Here is a 26,030-nt window from a genome sequence, read left to right as displayed (position 1 = left end):
AGCAAACAGCAAGCAATAAACAGCTTGCAAGGAAGCTTGATGTGTGCAAGCTAAAGCTAGACCTTGTGCTCCAGCTGATAACCTGGGCAGAAATGGAGCTTCCCATCATCACAAGTGAACGTGAGGTTCTCAAAGCCCTCTTTCCTGCACACAACCCTGCTCCAGACCTGGAGACCTTTAGTGCCTTCAATCACACAGCAGCTTGTTGTCCTTCTGCTCCAGTAATTATTTTCATTTGGTGGAAAAGGTCTGTTGTTTGGATACCACAGTCCGCCCAGACATACCCTCTGAGGTGCTTTGCCTTCTCACAACCTACGTCAGGTCTGGTGTCCTTTGGTGTGAGAAGACTCCATCTGATAGAGTCCACTGTGGGCTTTAGCCTGTGCTGCCCATGCTTTTCTCCAGGCCTCTGCAGTCCAGTCCTCTCAAAGTTGAACAGAAAGTACTTTCACTTCTTGAGCAAGGAACAACGATGATTATGAATGAGTATTTTTTTTCCTGTTTTTTTTTCCCCCCTTCCCTAATCTTGGCTATTTGCATTGCAAACCTGATTCAGTGGAGTGCTGGATTCGTCTGGGAGCCGAAGCCCATGCTACGGAGATGGATGTACCCATTGAAACCAACTTAATTTTTGAATATTGAATGTTCTCAATTAGCTCTCTGGGAAACAAACTACGGATGCTATAATCAGCTGAGGTCTTGATTAACTGATTCAAGAGACAGTTCTTGTCTCTTTTGAAAGGGACAAAATGATTGCATAGAAATTATATGTCTGGCTCTAATTTCTGGCTCTCGAGAGTGTGGGCATTTGGTGGATTTTGTTCTTTCTGTTTATGTGGAAGATGTTTTTTGAGTCCTAGCTTATTCTTCTCTGTGCAGACATGTCACTTAGGCTACACTGTGCTCTGCTTTTCATTTAAGCGAAGAAATACTTGGTGCCAAAGCTGGTGCTCAGCAACTGCGTGCTGATAGAGCTGCAAACCATCTCAGGCTTACCGAAGAAAAGGGGTTTTTAAAACAAATCACTCGCCAGGAAGGTCACCAGGAGAAACACAAAGCTGGAAAAACTGCACAGAAACTTGTTTGAACAAACATTTGAGAACATTTTTCTGTTTCTAATCCTATTTCCCAGGTGTTTTCCCAGGCAGCCTCTCTGCAGGGTCCATGGAGGGAGCCTGTTTAATGTGGCAGCGAGGCAGATTGGAGCTGGGAGCAGCGGGCTCATGTTTACTGCGGAGGGCAAGGATCAGGGAGGGTTTATCTGTGCAAACGGAGCGGAGAAGTATGACACTGGAGGGTTTTCTAGCTGGGGCTGGGGCTAGGCAGCTTATTTTTCGGACTGTGCAGGGCTGTTCTGCATCAGAGGTTTTCTTTTCTAGGGAATGGAAAGCTACCAAGATCTTGTATTAAAACCATAAAAGTGACTAAGATATTTAATTCTAATCAGCCGCTTGTGTTTGAGTCACGTAGGCACTCAAAGAGATTGTAGATTTTAGTTTAAGCTCCAGTCTTACAAATTTGTCTGTGTATTTCTTCTGAATAAGTGTGCCTGGGGCACTGCTGGATCAAGCAGCAAACACGTCCAGCTGCTGCTTGGTAGGCAGAGCAAGCCATCTGCCTTGGGATTGAATTTGGGAAGAGGTTTTTCCAGATCATTTTTCAGTGGCAGGAGAGGAGAATACATGAGAAAAAAAGATACTGGGAAAATACAGGCAACAGAGTACAGGGATTTCTTGCTTTACTATTCTTTTACTAGTTCCCTGCCAGTTGTGTGTCACATATCCAAACCTGCACATTTGTGGCTCTGATTTCTTCCCCTCCTACATAAAACTTCGGTGATAACAAAGATACCTGCAAAATCTAAGAGGAGGAGGAAGCTGATTTAATTTTAACTCATGCTCTCAATGTCTTACCATTTGCTTCTGACAATTAGCAAATCATTCAACTGAGCTCTGAACAATTAGTTTTTCTCTGTCTCTTTGCAGTTCAATATTACAGAGATTACAAATAGAAATCAGATTAGTCCAAGCTTCCATATCAATTAGAAATAGGCAAAAAGTTGAATGTTCATTCATCAAAAAAGGCCATTTCTGAGTGAGTCATACTGTTGGCAGTTTGTGCAAAAAAATCCTTGAGAGACCCTCTCCTCACAAAAAAAAGGGAGGAGTATTTCATTGTTTTAATGTTTTGCTTTGAAAATTGAGCTAAAAGAAATAATGAGTGGTTAAAAACATGTGTAAGTGATTACTTCTTTTGAGGGAAACAAGGCGGCCAAGAAGTAGAGGGAAGTTAGTGAAAGAACAGATGAAGTATTGCTTCAGTGCAAGCCACAGGGAGTGATTTGTGCTGTTAACCTGCCCCTGTGAAGGCGAAGAATCACAGCATCCCTTGGCTTTCTTGCCCAGGGAGGACTGGGTCACCAGCACCCCAGGGCGGTGGAGCAAATAGCTATAGAAGATGCAAATAGCATCTAGAAGATGCAAATAGGTCTTCTCTGGGTGACTCAGCCCTGCAGAGTCCAGCACAGTACCGCTCAGAAATCCAGGCAGTGATTTCCAGTCCCTGTTGTGCACACATAAATCTTTTCCACCTTTATAACTGGTTTGTCACCACATTCACATGTCTATCTTGTTCTCGTCCCTGTCATGGTGGGCACTGGAAGATCAGCGTTGGCTTTGCAAGGGTCCTCAAGTTCCCTGCCGTGGTATTTGGTGGGGAGGTGACCCGAGCCCCTCCAGTGGCTGCTTAGCATTGCAACTCGGAGAAGAAGAGGTGCTGCATAAATGGGAGCGAGCAGTACCTGATAGCTGCTCAGATTGCCACCCCTCCTGCATTCAATGTATGGCACTGTAGGATGGCTCCCTGCGTGCAGCAGTCCTCTCTGAATGCTGATTGGGCTTTAATGTGCTTGTGGATGTTGTTGGCTTTTAACAAAGCAGCTGGGGAAACATTATCGAACTGGCCAGACTGGGAAAACACTCGTAGGCTCAAAGGCTGAGCGGTGGATGGGAGCCCATCCCAAATTTTTCCCTATTACACTAAGCCAAAATATTTACAGTGACTACCCCAGTAATAGGGCTGACATTACACAGCAGTCCGAATGCATCACAAACAGCTGGTATTTAAAAGTGTGTCTTGAGGCTGATCAATTTGAACGAGACTGATCAATTTGAACAAGGCTGACAGCAAAATTGATGCGTTGTTAACTCAGACACAATTGCTTTACTCACTCTTTGTGAAACACGTATGTGAGATGAAGGGCTCAGTTTAAAGGGGGCTGTGATGCAGGACGCAGGCTGAAGGTACTGGCTCTGCATGGGACCAGGGTGCCAAAATTAAACAATTATCTCAATGCAACATGCCGAAAATATCACAAAAAATCATGCTGTGTTTCCGAAGCGGAGCTGGTGGAAATACCCTGAGAGCAAAGGGGTCGCCTGTGTCCCCTCTGTGCTGGCTGTGGCATGTACAGCCCGTTCTTCCGAGGTTTATAGTCCCATTTTTCCCTGGTACTATCTGGGGATAAATTAAGCGAGTGCTGACATAACCCAGTGTATACACACACTGGACCCAAATGTGTATATAATAATCAGCAACTCAATAAATTTGGAAGTGCCATCGCTCCTAGGAGCTAAGTTACTTGTAGGCTGTAATTAAACCTGCCTTCTCTTTTCTTTGATGTACTTGTGGGCAGAGTGATATTTTCAAGATCAAATCATCCACCCAAAAAAAAAAAAAAAACAATTGAGGAATTAGATGCAATTTATTGGGGGTTTGGCACATGCAGAGACTTGAAAATGTTTAGTATGGTACTAAATGTCTGTTTTATTTAAGGTGATGACTGTGCTTAGAAACCAACTGTTGGATTAAGCTTAGTAAATCAGTGTGCTGCATTGATATATTTTTCAGGATGTCAATTGCACGATAAAGAGGCATTTTATTGTGGTGTTGGCTTGTTCGGAGTTTTTATGAGCTTTTCAAGAGATTTTTCTTTTGTAAGTGAGTGGTTAGAGGTTCTGGCCACAAAGTAGAGAGAGAAGACGTTGATTATTTTTAATAGACTGTGAAATGGTTTTACGAGGTACAAAAAGAGACACGAGAGGAGCATGCCTTAATCACCCAAAATTTTCTTCCATGGGCAGAAACAACCCCACCAATTTTTGCTCTTAACGTGAAGGTCCTGGGTGGCCTGATCAGATATGGAGGGGGAAAAAGAAAATGCCCTTGCCCACAACTGAGTCACAGAAGGCTGCCGTGTCCCCAGCCCCGCAGGCAGGGAGAGCGGCAGTGGGATGTCTCTGCCTTGGGCTTCTCCTGCACTCCACGGAGTTTGGGGATTTGGATTCATGATCAGCACTTTGTGGAAAATTGTACCTTTATGTTGCATTTTTGATGTTAATTTATAGAAGTGGTAGGGCAGGGAGGGCAGAGCCTCACCGATGGTGAGCCCGGCTCATCGGCGGTACCCAGAGCCCCGCTCTGGAGCTGTGCGACAAAGCAAGACAGTCTAGCACCAGCTGACAGCCAGAAATGCCATATTGCAGTCGGTGATGAATGAACAAACAAATGTCTGGTACTCCGCAGGTACCAGTTTATTGCCCCTGCCTTTTTTTGAAGTGACATTTATTTCTCTTTTAACTAACGAGAGCTTAGAGCATGTTTTCCAACAGCATCCAGAACATTTGTTTCATTTTTATCCATATTCAGTCTCTTTTCTTGGTGCCCTTGATGATCAGAGCTGGGTGTTTTGTTCTGTCAAATACTTCACTGTACAGAAAATGTCATTTTGGTTGTCTTGAAACCACTGATGAAATAAAGCGTCTGGTCTGCATCAGGGATGATTTGCACCTCGGGACGTTTTGAGGGCGTGGGAGAGGCAACCAGGGTCTTCACCATGCTATTTCTGAGCCGTACCTGCAGCTGTATGTAAGAAATCAGGTTGCGTGATGGCTTACATGGCATCATCTAGGACCTGGTGCTTCATAAATGTCTGTGGCTGCAGAATAAATCTGTATGGCAAGGGAGTGAGGAGCTGAACCGGCCTTGAAATACAGCAGCAGGTGGGAGTCTTTAAAAACAAGAAACTAAGCAAATAACACATCATGTTGTAGTGGTTTTTATCTTTATGGTAGATATCGATTGCCTGAAAGGAAACGGGAACTCTGAGAGCTGTGCTGCTGAACGAGCACGTTACAGCCGAGGGGTGTTTAATCCTCCCCACCCAAAGTGCCCAGCTGGTTTTATCAGCTGCACGAGCAAAAGCAGGAACATTGCGTTAGCAGACGTTGTCGCCAACCCGAGCCCCAGTGTGCATGTGTGAGCCTTGTGCTCGTCACACCTCGTACACAGCCCTCGCCCACAGCTGTGGGGAGGGGAACGGGGCACGTGGCCCATGGGGGCCAGCGGGGCCGCTCATGGGACCCTCTGAGAAAGCACAAGCCATCATTGCAGAAGAGCTTTCCCTTTTCCAAACCTGGGAAAATCCACACCAAAAGCCTTTCCTCGAGGATGGTGATGGGTGTGAAACCGTGGCTGAGGTAAGGGGCTCTGCCGGGAGTGTTGAGGACAGATCCCATGGGAGAAGACCAGCAGTCGAGACGGGGTCGCGGCGGGGCAGAGATCCCTTCTGCCACTGCGTCCGTACCTTGGCTTTGGTGGTTTTGGACTTCAGAGATTCTGTTTAACAAGTTGACTAGCTTCTTTACATTGTTTTTACGTGGTTTATTACTGCTACAAGGACAATGCAATTGCACGGCGGGTCATTGGCTGGACAAGACACCTTCCCATCACGTCCCTAATCACCACTCACGCCGAGCGCTGTGGCAACTGCCTTTCTGCACCACGCTGTCAGGCAGGACACCTGCCCTCGGGTATTGCAGGCTTTTTGGAGCAGGGCCAGGCTTTTTTGGACCTGTTGCTCCCCAAAATGTGCTGCCCACCTGAGGGATTCAGCGTCATGACGAATCAATTAGGAGTTAGTATTCAGTGCTAACCATCCTTTTTTTTTCCCTTTTCTGTTGCAATCAGAGCTGGAACAGCCTTCATAAGGCACATGCCCTACTGCTGAGCTATGACAGCTGCTCCAAGCTGAACTGAGCATCTTCGGGCATGGTGGGAAGGATGCCAAAGAGCAGGTCTGCTTGTAAACCCTATGTCCTGGGCTGTGTGGTGGCCGTAAGGCGATGTGGCACTTGGCTGAGGGTGTGACTGTCCCCGGGAGAGCAACCAGCCACGCTCACGGGTCTGCACAGGGGCTTCCACATCGGGGAGGAGGAGGGGAAGGACATGAAGGTCTTCTGCTGATCTTCCCCATCATGCTAGAAGGTCACCTAAAGGAGACTCTGGTGATGCTGAAACCACAGATGTGGGTATCTGAGATGCTTTTTGGCTGGTTTGGGCAGGGAGAGCCCTACCTGCCGGTGCTCAGCAGTGAACCAGGACCTTGTGGTTTCTCTCTGTGTTTCTGCAGGCAGAGCAGGTCCGTTCTGGCCTCCCTCTGTGACACTGCAGCAACTTCATGGGGAGTCCTTGGGTAGGGAGAGAATAGCCTTGAAGCAGGATGAGGAAAGGGGTATGTTTTATCCTGAGCCTGCCAGATTCACTGTGCTTATTTGCATTGAAGGGCAGTTTACCTTGAAACATGGGTGTGTTCCAGGTTACTGGCTTGTAGTGAGGACTCTGCTGCCCTGCTGCACAGCTCTGTGTGCTAGCACTTCCCATGAGTGTAGTCTTATGGTTTGAAAACTGGATCTGGGTAGTGCCTGTATTAATGAGAACGCAGATGGCTTGTCAAGGCCAGGAGCCGTGGAGAAAGCCATAGGAAAATATTAATATTTTAATATTCAGTGGGTCTGAATACAGGCTTGCTGTGCAGCCCTGGTGCTGCTCACCTTCTGTCTTGCTGAGCGGCATTAGCTGCCGTGGCCATGTGTTGTAGAAAAGAAGTGAAACTGTCCCTGTCTTGGTCATCATCTGCCTAAATCCAGAGGAAATCTGTGCCAGGAGCTGGCAGGATCCGCACCCTGGGTGTAGGTGGGCAAGACATCCTCGGGGACATGAGCCTTTAGCCTTCAAACCAACGGGTGAATGAAAATCCTGATGATAGCAAGGGCGAGTAGGAGGAAAGAGATTGTCTCCCAGAGTACCTAGCATCTGTTCTGATCCCAAATCATGCACCATAGGTGATGAGGCTCTTTGTAATACAAAATCTGTATGTGAAACTTCATACAAAATCCTCCTTTTGCTTCTCTCTGTTCCTGGGCAGTTCTTTGTCCCTATTTTTTCTCCTCTGTGGTACCAGCACTTTGGGGAAAAACACAATTCACTGCTGGGCTTTCAGACCCCCTCACTGTGCTCCCCAAGTGCTCAACGATGAGCACATGTCAAGGGAAGAATAAAGTTATTAGTTTTGCTTTGGAGAAGGCAGCGTTTCTCCTTTTCAGGAGCCCCCATGGGAGCTGTTCCCCGTTTTAATATAAATCATCGTGCTCCAGTGCTGGAAACATCCCAGTTACGTGGAGATCCATACGGACTCTGCAAACACGCCCCTGTTTCATATAACATGGATTTTGGGGGAAACCTCTGCCTGGAGTGAACAGTGAGCTCTGTGTCAGCTCGTGCAAATGGCCTTTCCTCCGTCCACTCTGGGAATTTAAGTAGGTGGTACTCCTGGCCTTGCTGGAAAAAGCAGAGCTGGATGAAAAATACCTGCTGGGTTATTTAAGACTCGCTGCTCAATCTTTATTGGGTGTACTGAATTGTGTGCAGGGCAAGGTGCCTGCACCAATGTAGGCACCTTTGATTTATTCCTGCTGAAGCACACCCCAAAATACATTTTAAATTTATTTCATGTGGGAAGCAGGAACATTTGGCAGGAGATAAAGACCATCCTTTAAGGTAAGAGCCAGGTGGGCACAAGAGCCCTCATTGCCAGCTTGCCATGGCTAAAGGAATTAAAGCCAAACCTGACATGTGTTATGAATATTTGTCTGCCTGTGTCATGTGAAGCTGCAGCTGGCTGGATGCACTCCTGGTTGTGGACAGCCTTGGCGTATGGGTCATGCTGTTCCTTTGCACGTGGCACCTCAGATTTTGGAAGTCGTTTTTTTTACTTCATACCATAAGAGTGAGGATTTTTAAAGCGAGTGGGCAGGTGAAGGAGGTACTTGGGTAGGTCTTGGGAAGGATTTAGCAGGGTTCTCCAGAAGAGTACGATGATGGGCTTGGAAAGTTCCTTAGTTCTTTAGAATCAGTTATTCAGCTCCTGGCTGGTATCCAGTATTTGGTCCTTCTGTTGCTCTGCCTGGAATAATTTCTCTCACTCCAGGGTTTGTGTAAAAATGTTCCTTTGAGTTCAGAAACTAATGATCAAGAGTGACCATCTGTGACCCCTTACTAGGCATCTGGATGTACATTTTCCACTTCTGAGCTGTAGAGATAACACAGCGCCGTTGCTGCTGGGACTAGAAGGCGTATCATCAGATATAATAATACTTTCCAGCTGCACATGTTGTTTTTTAGTCTTTCCTAAATGAAAATTAGTTTTGCAGGTGGCTTAATGCTACATAATTTGTTTCCATGCTCGTTTGAAGCCTTGTAGCAAATCCAAAGCTGTGAATTGAAGATGGAAATAAAAGTAGAACGTGATTTCAGAAAAACCTCCATTTTCTGTGCTGGTGAAGCAACTAAGCCGTGTGGCTGTTGATGCAAACCTTTCATCGGCCCAAGTAAAAGGGTTATTATCTTCAGCTGAAGCCGATCAGGTGTTGAGTGGCATTTGAGCAGCACATCCAGGCAGCTATTTGCATGAGAAATACGCTGTGAAGATGAGACTTTGATGTATTTGCAACCTCTGAATTCCCATTATGTTTCTGATTGTGCCGCCTGTGGGGAGAGCCTGGGACATGTTCCCTTGGCTGAGCTGGAACCAAAGAAGGGAATTTCACGCTCCGCTCCTCCACGTTATCTTTCCATTATTCTCATAACTTTCCTGCTCCTCTCTCTAATTGAAGAGAAGCCTGGAGAAACACATTAACGACAGCAAGTCAGAGGCCATCCACCTTGCCTTAGGGAGACGGGGAGATGCTGGGAAAGAGAAGGAGAGATGCTGGACGGTAGAATTATGGCTGTTTTTGTTGGAAGGGACCTTTGCAGGGCTCTAGTCCCTAGTAGTGGGACTGTCACCAGCACTGGGCCAGGACAGCCCTGGCTTTGCCATGCTGAGTCCTGAGGACATCCAGGGATGCCCTCTGGGTAAGCTGCACTGGGCTGCTTCTTAAGAGCTAAAGCAAATAACCGTGGGAAAATTCCAGAAGTACCTTTTTCTTTCCCTTTCCCCTTTCCCCTTTCCCTTTTCCCCTTTCCCCTTTCCCCTTTCCCCTTTTCTTTCTTTTCCTTTTTTTTTCTCCTGTTGGAAAATGCTTATTTACTCAAAGTGTTGGTCTGCTCTGGGTCAACGTAGCTGGAGCTTCTGACCTGAGACCTGGAGGTTATGGGGGGGACCAGCACCCACCCAAAGATCTGGCTGCTGGGATGCTCAGCTTGAGCTTGTAGTCCCTGGGCTGTTGGACACATTTCTACAATGTGCCCTCTCTCTGGTGTTGCCATCCCAGTTTTCCCTGGGAGAAAGTCTCAAAAATGGCAAGGTGTTTTGAGAAAGGCAGGTAGAGAAGAAAAATAGCTTGTAAATGCTTTGAACTGATGGAAAAGCAGCAGAACGTCAGTACAGGGACAACTCTGATAAAAACCCATCCGCTGGATGATCTGCAATCAAGGACGAGGCGAGGCAAAGAGGTGACTTCCCAGGGATCCTCGTTAGTTCAGGCGCTGATCAAGCTGCTTGCTCACATTTTGATGTTGGGTGGGATTTTTGGGGGAGCAATGTAATTTCTTTCTGGAGTACGCAGGAGGCACAGCGATTACTCTGGGCAGCCTCCTCCTCTTCCTGCTCGTGCGGCAGTAATTACTCTCTGGGCGAATTCACTTAATTAAGCCCACTGAGGAGATGCTCTCGCAGCATGGTTGTTGTTCTTTAAACTCCCACGTACGAGGCGGGAGTATCACGCTTTGAGGACTTTTCTTTTTCTTCAAAATAGTTCGATGTGAACCAGCAGGGAAAACTATTTCCCTCTTGCTAATATGTTTATCTGGTCAAATTATCCCAGTGTATTTAAATGGTGGTGGGTGAGGCAATAAACAGTCCTTTTTGTGGTCAAATTAATTTATGGCTTGGATTTGGATTTTTCCGAAGATGCTCTAGGTTGAAAGCTGAGTGCCTGTGTTTGGCTCCTATTTCTGTCAGAGAGATTAGGTCCCAAGTGGCAAACGGAGGATCTTTGCCTTGGAAAGTAATCTCAGAGGATGCACATCCCCAGCAAGGATGGGGATGCAAGGTTCTGCTGCTCCACGTTGCAGCTTCACTGGCTGGAAAATGGAGAAGAAGGTCTGAAACCAAAAAGACTTGTATTTTCTTGATTTTTCTACTTTGAGGAAAGACAGACTTTTGTTTTGGAAAGGAATCAGAGAGATATGGCCTTCAGTATGCAGAAAAAACTGTATTACACAGAAGTCTTTTAACGATTTCTTTATTTAAAGTTTCACTTGAACATTATAATATTCTGCTTAGCTGGCTGGGTTATGGCTTCAATAAGTTCTTTAATTAGTCATACTATTAATGTAAGAATGCTTAAAATTAAGAAGCTAATTCACAGCCAAGTGTTCTGGTAGCTGAAAGACTATTTTCTTTTTTTCTGAAAATGAGAACAACTTGTGATTTTTCTTTCTAGTTTATTGTAGCTTATGGGAAGGTTGAATATTTGGCAGCTGAAAAAAAAAGTGGTAACTAATGCTGATCTAAATGTTTTAATTTCAAAGGACTTCATGATGTGTGACCACTCCAAAAATCTCCACTGAAGGGCAATGCTGGGAAGAAGGGTTAGGGACAGTGAGGGTATTTGTGGGGAGCTGAGGTTTGAAACCCAGATCCTGAATACTTGTGTCATAAAAAATCCTCCTGGCTTAACCCGTGCCAGGGAGGTAGTGCACTTCCCTTGCGTGTGCAGTGCCCACAGTGGGCAATAAACCCCCTAACACCGATGGGGACGTGGCTGCGTGTCAGTGATGTTCCCGACAGGCACGCTCCTGCGGGATGGACACATCCCAGGGAATGCCATGGGTCGTGCTCAAGTACCCATTGGGTTCTCCTTAGAAATTTTCATCTGAACGTTATCATATTTTTTATTAATCAGCTTATGACTTCAGTAATTTCTTTTATTAGGCTTATTCTTAATGTAAGATGGCTTAAAATTAAAAGCAGCTTCTCAGCCAAGTTGACATTCAAGCACAATTAAGTTAAATAATATGATGGCAGAATGTCAGGCAATAAAAGACCATTTTTGGCAGCAGCAGATCAATTATTACAATGCAAAACCACGTGGAATACTGTGCTGGTGTTCAGTAACTAGCCCGTGAGAGCTTTGATGAAAGACCAACCGTGGTTCTTGGGTGGGCACGGGGCTGTGCTGGTGTTGGAAACGCATCTTCTGGGTTTCTTCCCTCACCTGAACTTTCTGTGCCTGTGAGTTGCTGATGCTCCGTGTTAGCAAGCACGTGCTGCCGAAGCACTGGGGACTGTTCGGTCAGGAGTCAGCTCCTCTGAGTAGGGTTTCAGGTCTGCGTGATTGGTGGATTTGGGCATGAGAATGTCAAGTCAGGGAAACTGAGCTCACAGCATCCCCGGGGTGTTTTGTGGGATTCAGTGAAGTAATTCCAGGGTTTGAGAAAGATGATAAATCTCTGAGGGAATTAAGATACAGTAGAGCAAAAGCTCATTTTGCAGAGAGACGCACATGCCACCCGCACCTCCAACTGAAGCTTGTGCCAGTGCATTTGCTGCCAGCAGCTTCCATGCCATGTGTCCTGCACCACGAAGGTGTCTGAGCTGAGAGACGGCCTTTTCATACCATGACAGACATCAGTTACCCAAAAGGGTGCGTGATTCAGTAACACGTGCTTGTACAGCGTGAGCCAGGTCAGGTGGCACCTTTCTGGCAGCCGGCATCTCACGGGATCGAGATGTTCGTGTTCACCTCCAGCACCCGGCAGGTCCCACAGCTCAGGACAAAGAAAATGCTTTATAATGCTATTTGAGTGGGAAACGCAGCCTGTGCCCTATCCCACTGCCACGCACAGCCCAGCGAGGCTGCTCCGCTCACGTGGGCTCTGAGCCTGCTGCAGGAGACGGCAAAAGATTTCAGCAGAGATGAGGTTTTCCCGGGTGCTTTGGCTTGCTGCAGAGGCACCACGCTTTGTGTCGTGAATCCTCGATGAGAGGGTTCAGCGTGGCCTCAGTATTGAAGAGCCATCCCAAATTAACGCTTCCCCACTGTGCATCGTCCCTTCAGAAGGATATCTCATCCCAGGAGGGGGCCAGCAGGGACTGAAAGCTTCACATCACGGAGGGAGGGAAGAGCCCAGGGTTTGGAGCAGACCTGTCGGTCAGGGCACAGGCACGCGGGCGGGAGGATTTCGGGATCCAGGGCAGGGCTGCGGGACGATGCTAATGAAAGTGGTATTGAAAACATTTATTTCCCTAATCCACTTACGTTGACAGGTCAGACAGAGCAGGGATGAGTTTAGTTAAAGAAATATCTTTCCAGGACATAAATGGATTGATATAATATAATTCTATTAAGAGATCGTTCCAGTGCTTGAACAGCACTAATAATAGTGTGGGAATCTAAGGCACAAAGAGATTAGCAGCAATCTTTATTTCCCGAGCAGGTTGGCTGTTGAGATGTCGTTACGTAAACTAAATGTTCATGTATTAAGAAGTAATTGTGCAATTTTGTCTGGAGGGAGTCCCGGGTGGGAACGGTGCACAGCCCCGTGGATGCTTCATGGGGGCAGAATCGGGAGGATTGCTCCATCTATAAAAGTAAATTGTGACATTTTTTATTCCAAGCAAATGGAATAAAGATCCCTGTGCCACACTGGGATGTTGCCAGGGTGGGTATTTGGGAGGAAGGCAGAGGAGTTGCTGTGCCAGGTGAGTACAGAGTCCCCCGTAGGCACGGGTCCACCCCCCGGGGGATGCACAAGTCCCCTTTTTCCCCTCAGGGAATATCCAAAATAATGTGTGAACCCATCCTGGCCGTGCAGATGCTGAAGATGCAGAGGTGTGTGGATGCCCTGAGTGGCATCAACCATTGCCCTCTCCTTAGGCTATCCCCACTGGGGGCTGGGGGATGCTGAGGGGGCGGGTGACGTTGCAGGTGGGTGTTGGGGTTAAGCCTGCAGAAATCCTAACTGTAGCCTTTTCTGGCCTTTACATTAAAATCCTCTTTCTCTCTCTTTTTTTTTTTTCCTGCGTCCTCCCCTTCTTCCAGCAACGTGGACACCAAGGAGCTGTGCGGTGAGTGCGGTCCCTCTCTTGGGGCAAAAGCAATCGTTACGTGCACGTGGGCTTTCAAAGGATGCCTGAAACCCATTACAAAGCTGGCAGTGCCGTGGTGGCTGCGGAGCCGGAGGGTCTCAGCACTTCTGCTGCTTCACCCTTTCTTCCACAGGAAAATTGGCAAAATTTTTCTACATTTTCTTGCAACACAAACGGGGTCAGAGCTGAGCGGAGCACCTGGCTCCTGTTCAATAACAAGCTGGAGTTTAATTTCTGGTGATGTCATGGCTTCCAGCTCCGCTCTGAAGTTCAATAAACTGGTATCCCTCTGCAATACCCATAACGTGTTTGTCCTCAGGCAAACCTTCGTGTTTCCCAGCAGGCTGCCTAAGGCGTATGCCACCTCTGCTGCACCTCCCAGGGCTCGCAGAAATTAAAGGCTGAAAAGAAAAATCTCTGATAATGTTTTGTCTCACACCTTGACCAGAAAGGGAATATTTCCTGCCGGGATTTCTCAAGGGCTTTGCTTTGATGCGAGGTGACTCATGCACAGGGCTCCTGCTGCTCACTCGGGTGTGTTTTTCCATGGACACTTGGTATTGGGAAACATTTCCTGCACCCCAGCTTTTGGGGGGGAGATGGGAAGACAGAGGTGTGTGGCCTTGCAGAGGACTTGTCTGTCTCTTCTCCTCCCCTCCTGTGCCAGGGTGCAGAAGAAGATATAAAGCTGCCTCGGCAGGTCCTCACCATGTACCTTCATCACTTTGCCACCAATTACAGCCTTCAGAGGTCTCGCTGAGAGTGGTTTACGCAGCCAGAAAGGTGCTTGCTGGGGTGCCAGTGCCAGAGCCAGCTGGTTACTCATTATTCCTGATACTTTGAAGACCTCTCTGTCCCTCGCAGCCTGCAGGTCTGCGTTGCACAGGGTTTCTCTCCTCCCGGTGTACTCAATCGCTGCCCACCCCCTGCCTGTCTCACCCCGCAGGATTATGAGCGTTCGAGCCTGCAGCAAAGGCAGCAGCTTTTCAGCTGGTTATCCCCGCTTCTTGTCCTGTTGGTACACAAGAAACTAAGCCTTCCCTAAAATCCTTTTGGTTTGCTGTCAACACGACGGGCTTGTTCCCAGCACTCCTTTCTCATTGCATTAGGTCTCCTTGCCAGCTGACCCGAGAAACCAAAACCCCTCAGCTCGTACCATCAACTTTGCTAGAAAATACAGGGATACTAATGTCGTTGCTCAACCCCACCCTGCTTTCTCCATCAGTCTGATAAAATCAGAAAATCACATGGCTGTCACCCAGCGTGATCCCACCTCACTGCCTCTCCCGGGCTGCCAGGAGAGGAGGGAGATGAACCCATCACCTCCTGCGGGAAGCTGGAGGAAGGATCGATCAAAACGAGATCCTGCCTAGATCCCTTATCTGCTGAGTACCTGCTCTTGCCTGCAGTTTCTTATTTGCTTGCTACTCTTTTAAGTGCTGGTTTCAATACAAAACTTCATTTTGGCAAAATGGAAGCTGTGGTCTCTCTCTTGAAATGGGTTGTGTGTTGTAGGAGGTTGAGAGCATCTTAAAAGGGATTTCTTGATCCCTGCAGCTTATATGAGAAATTTGGTATGGCTTAATCAGTAGCAGGTAGGATCTTATAAAGTTCTGGGTTTTTTTCCTGCCCAAGAATGCAACAATCAGCAGCACCCAGACTGCCTTAAACAGGGTTGTGTAGCTCTTACCCCCAGAGGAGCTCGCAGTCATACCTGGGAGCACTTAATATGCCCAGAAAATGCACGTACAGCTACCAAATTGTACCTGCCACCCTTCAGCTTAAATGAAACACAGACATTGCATGCAACGGTACAAGCTGTCCGGGGGATGGAGATGTACGCTACAATGGGAGATGCACATTGGTGCAGCGTGGGCGATGGCTCTGCTGGGGAGAGGCGGGCAGGGACACCCACCTCCTCCCACTCCAGCCCCAGGCTGCAGTGGTGCTCATCTCCTGATCTTCGAGCCCACTGGTCTCCGCAGGCGTGCAGGAGCCATGAGCAAGAACCAGGTAGGATAGGAAGAGCTGCTCTCAGATGTTCCCGTGAAGAAATAAGGCTAAAACAGTGGAACTGAACACCTGGGTTAAGTTCTCCTCCCAGGCGCACCTCAGTTGGTCTCGAGGGCTGTGCTCTGCCTGCAGTAGCTCATTTCTCCTGAAGTACAGCTTTTTATTTCAGGACTTACAAAAATGGATTTCCTTTACCTTTTAAGATCTGCTCAGTTTTTCTTTCCCAAGTAAAGTAATAATAAGAAGAATAACACAAATAAACACGCTGCAGTGAGAATAAGCTGTTTGGCTTATCATGGTACAGCAAACAGCTGCCGTCAATCACGCTGTGACATTCCGGTTTCTGCCAAAATCTTCTTCCCCTTGGATATGTTCTCGGGCTGTAAATAGCCATAGGCGCTTCTAATTAAGCCAAGAGAACATAATTAGTGGGATTGTTTCCTGGAGTTTATGTCTTGTTTCATTCCACAGAGATGTCACCTCGGTGTGAATCTTCATGTCTTAGCGCTAAGAAACGGTGCTGGTGACTTTTAAGGAACAGCTTTTTGCTGTAGTCTGTGTCAGTCACCCAGAAACTGGGTAGCTTCGCATCTAAGCTGCAAACTCACTACACACTCCACCACCATGCTCCGCTTCTCACTGTTTCCTTTGTGAATGGCAAATTTCAGGGCTCCATAGCTCATGCATGAAACCGCATTGGGGCTCGTATGTGTCATGGAGCCATCGGCCACGTGGGGACACACCGATTTTGGCTGTGTTTTGCACCAGTGAAGAGCAGCTGGGATTGCATCTAGCCGCTGCCGGAGCTGCAGTGCAGCCTGGTGTGGATCACCCCTCCTACAGGAGGGATGATGTTGGCATGGAGAAAGCATGGACACCCTCTCCATGGAGAGCACGTGCTTTCAGGCCCATCTTGCAGCTCTGTTCTTTTCCTTTCGAGGCACATTTTGCTCTCAGAAGCCTGCGTAACCTGTGATTGTGGGCTGAGGTGCAAATGTGATGAGAATATAGGGAAAGATGTAAGGCCAGTCTCAGCTTGTATAAATTGGGGTGAACCTGGCAGGTATTTGGTTGCTTTGAGTGGTAAAGACTGTCAAAGGAATGGAAGGGGAGACACTTGAGACTTTTGAGACTTCTCCCTCCGTGTTGGCAATAGGAGGGAGAGAGCCAAGAAATGGTGAAGTGCAGAAGTGAGCATGGAAATAAAGCACCTACAAAGTTATTTTCAATGGGAGGTACTGTGCCTTACATCTCTTTTTTACAACAATCCCAAACTTCACGGGACCTTCCCATCCCTGCAAAATAAGTTGGCTCAGGATATAGAATGTAAAAATATACCTGACACCACCTTCTCAGTTTTTTCTTTCCACCAATAAATAGACCTTGCTGTGTCATGTAGCCTTGAAGCGTTAAGTTACATCAACAGTTCCCATCATGTCCCTCTTGGTTTTCCCAGAATATTTTGCTGATCATATGGGAGACTATGAGGACGTCTTGGCCTCGCTGGAGACGCTGAACCTCTCCATCCTGAAGGCGATGGACTACACCAAACGGGTGAGTCCTCCTTACTGTGCCGTGTGCTCCACGGGCTCAGAGCAAACGGTGCAAATGTTACCAGAGCATCTAAATCCCAAGATCTTCATCCTGCTCAGCAGCGTTGTCTCCTCATGCTGTTGTGTTTGTGCGGTAAGCGGATCATCGCAGCAACAGGACGACAGTGGATTTTTTTTTTGTCTTAACAGCAAATGAACCTTGAAAATCTTGGCCAGATTGTGAACCAAGGTGCCAATGTCACGTGCAGTAGATGGTGGCATGGAGGCTTTGTGGCAGAGCACTGTACCTTCTCAGCAACCTTCCTAAGTCTGATAGGTGGTCTTGGCTGTGCCATGGCTTACACTCTGTGTGGCCTGAAGCATGAACGTGCTCCAGTTGTCTTCAGACAACACAGCCCATGGGTCTCTTGGGTGGGACTTTGGATGCACAAGTTCTTGTTAGCATCATTATGAGTGCTTTTGGAAACATCATATTATAAAACTGCTGTTAAATACAGCTTGCGTGTTGGAAGGCATCCTGACTTCCAGAAGTACGGGTGTTCATTTGCACAGCTGCTGTGTTAGAAACTAGAGGGCTGTGTGTTTGAAGGCCTACTGGGAAAAAATGGTCTATTTTATATATGCAGGGTACCTCCAGCGTCTTAAAAAATCCACCATGTACCTTAATGATACTGTTTGTAATGGACTGCTAGACAGTGACACTGATCAAGAAGCATATTGAAGTTTATTTACAAATACCTAGAAAATTTGAGCTGAGGTACTAAATAAACATCCCCACTGAGAGGTGCACCATCCATTTGGTGTCTACCAGGAGGAGAGAAGTGTTTGTAGAGCTCTCGTTCCTTTGAAACCATTTCCCTGTCCTTTCCATACCACTTAATAAAGTAACTGGGCTGTATCGGTGATATTTATTACCTTAGGATAACCAATCCTTCTCCCACTTCTACCTTCAGCTGTATTTGCATCATTCTTTTGTGCCACAATGAAAGGAAAGTAGCCTTCCCCTTCACGGGCGAGCAGTAATGCAGTGCACCGAGGACTGAGCCAGGTTTTGCTTTTTCCAAGCACCCGTGAGGGCCTCCCGATTCAACTCCAGTCCTCCTCTGAGTAATCCAAATTGAAATCTCCCTTCCGTTTATCTTGGAAGATAAAGGAGAAACTCAAATTGCTCCACATGAAAGATTTGGTAACGATAAGAAGTTTTAGGAGTTAGAATGGGAAACGGCACGTTTCTCCCCGCTCTGGTTGCTGAGTAAAGACACTGATTTCCTTGCTTTATCCAAATCCATCCTTTTAAATGTGTGTGAGGCGGGCAGCGTGGGAAGTGTAGCCATGTATTTTACATATTGATGTCTTGCCATAATAAACTGAAGGCAAAAGTTTCTGGCCGAGCACTGGTCTGAAGCGTTTGTGGATTTTATATCGACATATTATGAGGGGGTAAAAAAAAAAAAAAAATTGGGACAACAGTAATAGTTCATTTTTTTTCTAATTAAGTTGCTAAGTCTATTCATGCCTCATTTATATTCTTTATTAGCAAATATTCTGGCAGTGAGATTTGCCAACTGTGTATTTTAAATACATGTTAACAAGCTAATAGATGTCGCAGTAATTCACTCCAGTTTGCCATTTGTGATGCCTTCCACCATCGCTTTTCAAATGTGAGGTTAATATATGTGACGAATTCCTCCCAGTACTTTGCAAGAGGAGGATGGCTTATTCCCTGTTTATAAATTAGGCATCTGAGCATGTGGGTACTACCTTGCATAAGAAACCTGCAGCAGAAGCAGGATGGTTATTCGTAATCCCAAGCCCCAGCATCTCCTCGTCACCCTCGTTTTATCAGCCATGGGGGGTGTTGCTCTCAGCCGCCTGGCAGGCTTTTGGCAAGCGAGCAGACGGAGCAAAGCTTGTCCACAAAGAGGAGCAGGCGAAGAAGTATTTCATGAAAAACATCGGCTCCCTGCTGTGATGTTGTGAAGAATGTGGTAAAAACCTCATCAGTGAATTGTTCAAACACAGGAGCTTTGCTCAGGTAAAGAACTGAAGGGAAAGAAAAAAACAAAACAAAACAGAAAACAAGCTGTTGTAGGTGGTAAAGAAACTCATCTCCAGTGTTCAGATAGGACAGAGGTCCAGGCAGCGTCAGAAGCTTTTCCTGAGTACAAACCATTAGTGCTTTTTTTTTTTGAGATCTGAGATTGTTTCACTATATACTTTTCCTACAAAAAAAAAAAAAAGAGTACTTGTTTACTAGACTTTCTGGTTTTAGTGTCAGGATTGCCAAAACAGAGTGTCAGAAGAAAGCTTCTTAGGATCTGAATTGATAAAATAATCTGGCTGAGGTCTTCTCACCAGGTTCGAGCCCATGTGTTCCCATACCCCAGCCTGGGGGATGTTGCAGGGGTGTTTTATTTCCTCCAGGGCTGGGACCACACCTCCAGGGTAAGGCTTTGGCCCCAGGAGAAGGCTCTGGGTCCCAGGATTGCGAAGGCCGGTGTGAGCTCCCACGTGTCTGATGAGTCCTCCCATACCGGTGTCCTCTGCTCCATCTCCTCCCCGCGTGATGCTGTAACCAAGAGCCTCGTGCTGATATCAAGATGTGTAGGAGATACATCTGTACAAATCGATTTTTAGAAACACTGGGTCAGGGGAAAGACTGCCAAAGCAGCAGGCTTTGGTAGGAGCCGAGGATCCTGCAAAGGGCTTGGTGCTGGTGCTGAGCACGCTGACTCGCGAACGAACTGCTTCGCTTGTGAGATGCTCCTGCTTCTCCGTATTAAAATAAGTATTTCATCAGCTGGAGAAAACTATTGCTCATTTAATCACGGTCCTTATTCCCTCCCTCTCCCCTCCATTAAAACAAGCATTCGGTGGACGCTAAATGAAGCCCAACCTTCTTCGGTGCCGCTTTCTGACGAGAGGTGCCTGCTGACGAGAGGGGCTGGAGAGCCCTGGTATTTGATTGCTGTTTGTATTTCTCATCTTCAAAGATAACTGATTATTTCTTGCTCATAAAAAGAGAAAGCAGCAATTATCTTGTGCCGGAGGAGCTCATAAAACATCAGCAGTAATTAGATTCAATAGTGGAAGGTCTCATACAGCAAAACAACATCCGTCATTGTAATCATTTTCCGATACGGTGATGTCCGTGCTGCATTGAAATGACTGCCGGTGACAGTGGGAAATACAAAGGTAAATTGGAGAGAAAGGAAATTAACTTTCAGGGTCTAAAAAAGGCTGGTGGAGGGAGACGTTCTTTTATAATTCTCATTTACTGTTTTATACTGGAACGGGGGAGCCGGAGGGACGGCGCTGAGGTGGTGGTTACCACCGAGCAACACCCTCACCCAGGCACCCCAGGAAATGTGCTTTAGCTTGGTAAAAAAAGCATATTTTGTATTTTTGAACCCAAGAGGCTCAATTAGCCCCATTCCTGCCAGGTGCAGCTTCCGCAGCTGCCGCACGGGGCTTGCTCCTGCTCCCCGCTTTCGCCAAATAAACATTTTGCAGCACCGAGCATGGAAAACATTAACACAGCTGACCTTGAGCGGTGAGACAAGCTTCAAAAGCAAGCGGCACAGAAGTCCCAAAAATGCTGAGTGAGGAACTCCCTCAAGGACAGAGAAGCTCAGATTTAAGGTCAAATCGCTCCTTTCTGGAGAAGCTCCTGTTGGGCACCAGACAGGTCCAGGGAGCGCTGGTGACCGTCCTTGGCATGTGCCCTGTCCAGCTGGAAGGGGAGTGCTTGGAAAGCAAAATTGCCCCAAACAGGAGCTGAAATTGCAACAACCCCCCATGCACGTACTGAAATGAAACGGAGCTGATCTCTCTGGTGCTCCTCGACACGGTGCAGGGAAAGGCTGCGCCGCTCTGCTTCAGCAAGGGCCAGGACAGGGCGACAGAGCAGGGGTGAGTGCTGACTAATTAAGGGGGATTTGGAGACTGGCTTCAGGAAGGAGTGAGGGGCAGCAGGAGGGGTTCACAGAGGAGGTCTGAGGACCTGCGAGTGGCCCTGGACCACCCTCTGCTTGAAGTTTAGCATCACATTTGGTCCTTGAGGGGGGCAAAAGGAGATGTGAAAGATGATGTTTTACTCCTTACTTGCTTGCTGCCAGCTCTGCTGCCAGTCTCTCACTTACCAAAATCCTTTTTATCTCATTTAAAGGACCAGGAGAGGAACTATGACCAAATGGTGACACCTCAAACACCCCCCAAGAGCCTTCTCATGTCAGGCTGCCACAGGCACCACATGGGTGCTTATGGACAGGTGCTGTACCCAGACCAGCTGCAAACACATTTTCCCCTGAGCATCATTATTTAGATGAAAGAATATGTAAATCATAAAGGGAAAACTGAGCGTACTGACCTTCAGCACCAGCTGCTGATGCTCCAGCAGCACCAGGGAGCTCAGAGGTGTATGCATATGGGTGAAGAGGTTTGCATATGTTATTTGTGAGTTAAATTGTTCCTGTTGCAATTCATCCTTCTTGTCCCTGCCTTATGACATGTCGTCGCAGTGAACAGGAGATGCCGGGCTCCTGGGGCTCAGTGGGGGCTGCTGAGGTGGACCTCCTCTCCCTGCTGCTGGTGCCGGCATGGCTGTGGGTCTCCCCCAGCTTCCAGCCACCAGCAGCACACCGCAAAGGAGTGCTTGTTTGAGCAGCTCAGCCACAGCCCCAGAGCGAGCACCATCTGCCACCAGTCTTGGATGCTAAAAATGATGGATGGCTTTTTTTTTTTTTTTATAGCACAGTCCAGAACAGCAATATAGAGCATTCTCACTTGCATTCTTACCTGCCAAAATTAAGCTTGCCAAATATGATATTGCTCTTTTTTTGAATGATGACACCTCGAGATAAAATAGTCAGTAGAAATAATCCTTAAAAACAACCTTTTCCTCCCACCCTCCAGCTAATCGTTTATCTCGTCCTTTCATTTTACTTGAGCAGGTTTTCTCCTGCTCTGCTGAACAAACCTGATGCTCATACCGGGATCATCAGTGGCTCCTGGAGCAGTGCGTTGCTGTAGCAGGAGGTTGACCCACGGCACGGTGTAACAGCAACACGATGCCAGCAGCTCTGGTAGAGCCCAGCCCAAACAGCGTGAGCTGCTCGGCGCTTCCCATAGACATCGTGTTCTGGCCCCAGCTCAGCTCGCACCGAGCCGTGGTGGTTCCATGAGCATCAGCTGAGGTCTTCTGGTCTGGGCATGAAGCCCTGGGGGTACCACTGCAGCGCAGCACATCTCTTGCTTCATCTTTCCTCCTGGGCACATTCGTACCCTGTCGCACGTCAGGCTGTCCTTCGGAGACCTGCTTCTCTGGCTTCCTTGCTGCCGAACACAGGAACAGCTCATCTCCTGGTGCTTTGTACCTGGCTGAACCCCGGGAGATCCTGCAGTGCCATCGCCTTCTCCCTTTGCATTTGGCTGTTCTTTAGGAGTCAGGGTGGATGCTCAAATGGCCAGTTTGCCTTTTCTGGGGAGCTCAGAGCATCGTCCCTCCTCACCTTTGCAGCACAGAGATCTGCCCTGACAGGGAGGGAGTGGTTTTAAGGATTATTAGCTGCTTTTTTTGCCCCTTGCTTGGATGGGTGGTTTTATGATGAAACACCAGCTTTGAAACACTCCTGTAATGTAGTTAAAGATGTGTTCATGGTGAATGGTTTTGGCTGAAAAAAGAAAGGAGTGACGATGGGGTGGTGAATTGTTAAAGGCTGAGTCACCTTTCCATACGTTTTGAATGATACATTTCTGAACAATTTCAGTATCAATTTCTATAGCAAAAAAAAAAAAAAAAATTTAAATTTCTGGAAAAGTTATGGAACTGTAAGAATAACCCAAAAGGAAACAAGGCATATTTATTTACCTTCTCAGAAAGTATTTTTGCAACTCTTCTCTGAAATTAATTTAAGAAAATATTGCCCTGCAAATTAAAGCAAAAAGTGCTACTCCAGTTCTGCAAGAACTGAATTTTCCCCAAATTTCCTGTTCAGACTCGAGACCAGAAAGCCGCTTCTCTGTGTGATGCCATCTAGAGCGATTTCCTTGCCAGCCTCCAGGGCTGTGCGTGAGATCCAGCCAGGCTGCCAGACTGCCGGGGAGCACAGCGGGGCTGGCAGGGAGATGAATCTTAAGAAGGTCTCTCTTGGAGCTTATTTTTAGATGAAGATGTTTATTCATTGCTCTTTGGCTTGTCTGTCGCTGCAAAATTCATGTCCCTCCACTCGCTCTGAGAAGGAAGAGCATCTTCTCCGGAGGTCCTGCTCGTGCTGCCCTGGCTCCAGCTCTCATGGACCTCCTGTAGCATATGGTCTTCCTCCTCCTCCCTCCTGTTTTAAGGCTATTGCTTCTGGGATTAGATAAATTGTAGGGTGAAGGGAATAAACCCACCAGACATCAATGCTGTTGATCTTGCCAAATAGCCTGAGAGCAGCTTTGAAGGAGCCACCAAAAGCAAAGGCAGGGACCACATCAACACATAACCAGCTGGCACAACCAGGCTGAGCCTTCAGCAGCTTGACCAACCCACGTCGCTACGTCTGTGGGGTCTTTTGAGTAGGTCCTGTTTGGAAAATAAAATCTGTACTTTCCTCAGAAAACTGAAATAAAACATGTATTATTTTACAGTCTTGTGGATACTAACTACAGCTAATTAGGAACTTGTGTGAAGGGAAAGGCTAATTATAGCCAGGGTGTTCAGGAGTAGGACGCCATGCTTTGTTTCCAAGTCTCTTCTTTGCCTGCTAAGTAAGTGGACAGGGTGCAAAAATGCCATATGCCTCTCGAGCCGTAGGTGACCTCGGGGGGGGTGCTGTACAGCACATGGATGGGCCAGCAGTTACCTGCCCTTCACATCCACGTGGCTGCAGCAAGAAATGATGGGGTCATAGTGCAGCAAGGAGGTTTTCTAATAATGAGAAGAGGAAAGTCCTGTGATAAATTGCTTGGGAAGGGTCCATGGCAGGAGACCTTCAGGACCAGACAAGGCAAACATGAGCTGAGAAGGGTCCAACACCGAGATTTATACAACGAGGATTTTATAGCAAAAGACTTTTAAAACATGTGTGATGCCGTCGTTATTTTTTATCTGAACAGGTGTCTCATTTTTTAGAGCCCTTTTGGGAAGACTGAGGGTCTTTCATATGTTAATGCTTTCATTTATCAACTAAGTGTCTGTTCTCTTTAGGTTTCTTCTACTGATTATGTGCCAGGCAATCAGTTTTGGGGCTCCGCTTTTGAAGGGATTTAAGAGTCGAGGGGAGGGAAAGGAGCGAGGAGAAGCTCTGAGTGTATTTTAAATTCTGCATTCTAATTATCAGAAAATATCTCTTGGAAGAAAACAGACAATTATGAGCAATGAATTTAAATCAGCTGCTCAGAGGTTAAAGCACAACACATGCCTGGTTTTTAAAGGGGTGAGTGGGTGGAAGATAACCTCTGTCATCCTGGGATGAGGTTTGACAGGGGTGTTTCATGGCATGGCAATGGGTTTGTTGTTGGGTTGGGTTTTTTTTTTTGACCTGGAGGAAAAGTGTGGGTGAAACAGAACTGGCTTTGGTTTCCGTTTGAAAAGCCTCCTCGGTTCAGTGCCATCACTCCATGGGCATGCTTCGGCGGTGGCTGGAGTTCATAAAAATTGGAGAAGCCGTCATTGTCCCCAGGCTTGATAAATGTCATCCAGTTTGGCCAATCTTGCTTAAAACCAGCACTGGAAAGCCTCACTGGTCGGGCTGCAGTGCTGCGAGGCGAGGGGATGGTGCAGGGTTGTCACAGGGGGGTCTCCGCGTCCATAGGTGGCACAGAATCATTTATATTTTACACCCTGTAGCCTTAACGAGCTAAATAGTGACCTTTAAAAATGCCAGCAAAGAAGCTTTGAGATGCTGAACAACATCGAAGAATCTTTTCCAGTCATTTGGTACCCACAGGAACACAGCCGTGAGAGCCTGGTTTTAGGCAACAGTTTGCAATGCCAGGTGAGGGATGCTCGACGATGCCAGCAAAACACTCTGCAGCAGTGTAGCATCTGTGATGCCAAAGTCTTTCTAGCCTCGAACTAATGGACTAGCTGGATGGAAAAGAGCAGGCTTGGAGATGCAACCCCCCCCAAGAGCTTCTGGCACAAAGCGGCTTCATTGAACAGCAATTATTATATTATCTCCATAAATATTTTAACTTCTCAAGCAAAGCGAGGAGGAAATAACTCTTCAGGGTGGAATTAATAAGACCAAACCTCATTAAATCTCCCTAGGACAGACTGACAAATGTTTTAATAAGGCGATGGGAAGGATTCCTTCGGAGCTGGTCTTCTTAATGGCTTGTTTTTGCAACGCCAAATAAGACATTTGCTAGAGGAGAGCCTGAGGGACTGCTGAAAAGCCTCTGAGCACACGTGTTTCAGACCAGGCTCCTGAGAGCAAATGTCACAGCTGGGTTGGCAAATCGCCAGAGTTAGTTAAGTGGGGAAAAAAAAAAACCCACCATTGTTTCAATTTCAGAGCTATCGGACTTGCTGTCCTGCCAAAAATCATCAGATCTTCATGGACACCCCAATGTTCCTCTGTGCTGGCTAGTGTAGCTTTGTACCCAACATCCATCCATCCAACAAATCTTGGTGTAGAGGATTAAGCTGATTTAAATGAATGTGGGAATCAGCTGTATGATTTTTGCTAAAGCTGAACCAAGGTTATAGGCTGTAGTTATGTAATAAAACCCCAACATTTAACTATGCACACGCTCATAGCCTTACATCCTAGTACCCAGAGCCAGTCGGTGTGATCAGACAGCACTCACCATAGCCTGCGTCTTCATCAATGTGATCTTTCCAAAAGGAGCAGGTTCCCGTGCTAGGGAGAGCAATCTGTTCCCATGAGGCATGGGAAGGGTGGATGAGGAAAGTGTTTGGTGGCATTTGCAGGAGACAGGCTATAGAGTCTGGGAGAGCAGCAGCGAAGTGGGGATAATAGCAGCACATTACCCCATGTATTTGATGTATGGAATGGAAAAGCAGTGGGGCACTCCTTGCACAC

At 47.1% G+C, this 26,030-nt stretch overlaps 1 protein-coding gene across 1 annotated transcript in view; it reads left to right on the top strand.

The window, feature by feature from the left end:
- Positions 1-26,030, top strand: part of NECAB2 (N-terminal EF-hand calcium binding protein 2) — a 78,850-nt gene that overhangs the window by 43,975 nt on the left and 8,845 nt on the right. Inside the window, exons 4-5 of the mRNA XM_068411537.1 lie at positions 13,386-13,411; positions 16,902-16,999. Coding sequence (XP_068267638.1) covers positions 13,386-13,411; positions 16,902-16,999 — 124 coding nt within the window. The remainder of the gene's footprint in view (positions 1-13,385; positions 13,412-16,901; positions 17,000-26,030) is intronic.

This window comes from Nyctibius grandis, chromosome 12 (assembly GCF_013368605.1).
Source record: "Nyctibius grandis isolate bNycGra1 chromosome 12, bNycGra1.pri, whole genome shotgun sequence".
NCBI lineage: Eukaryota > Metazoa > Chordata > Aves > Nyctibiiformes > Nyctibiidae > Nyctibius > Nyctibius grandis.
This window is presented reverse-complemented; position numbering and strand designations above follow the sequence as displayed.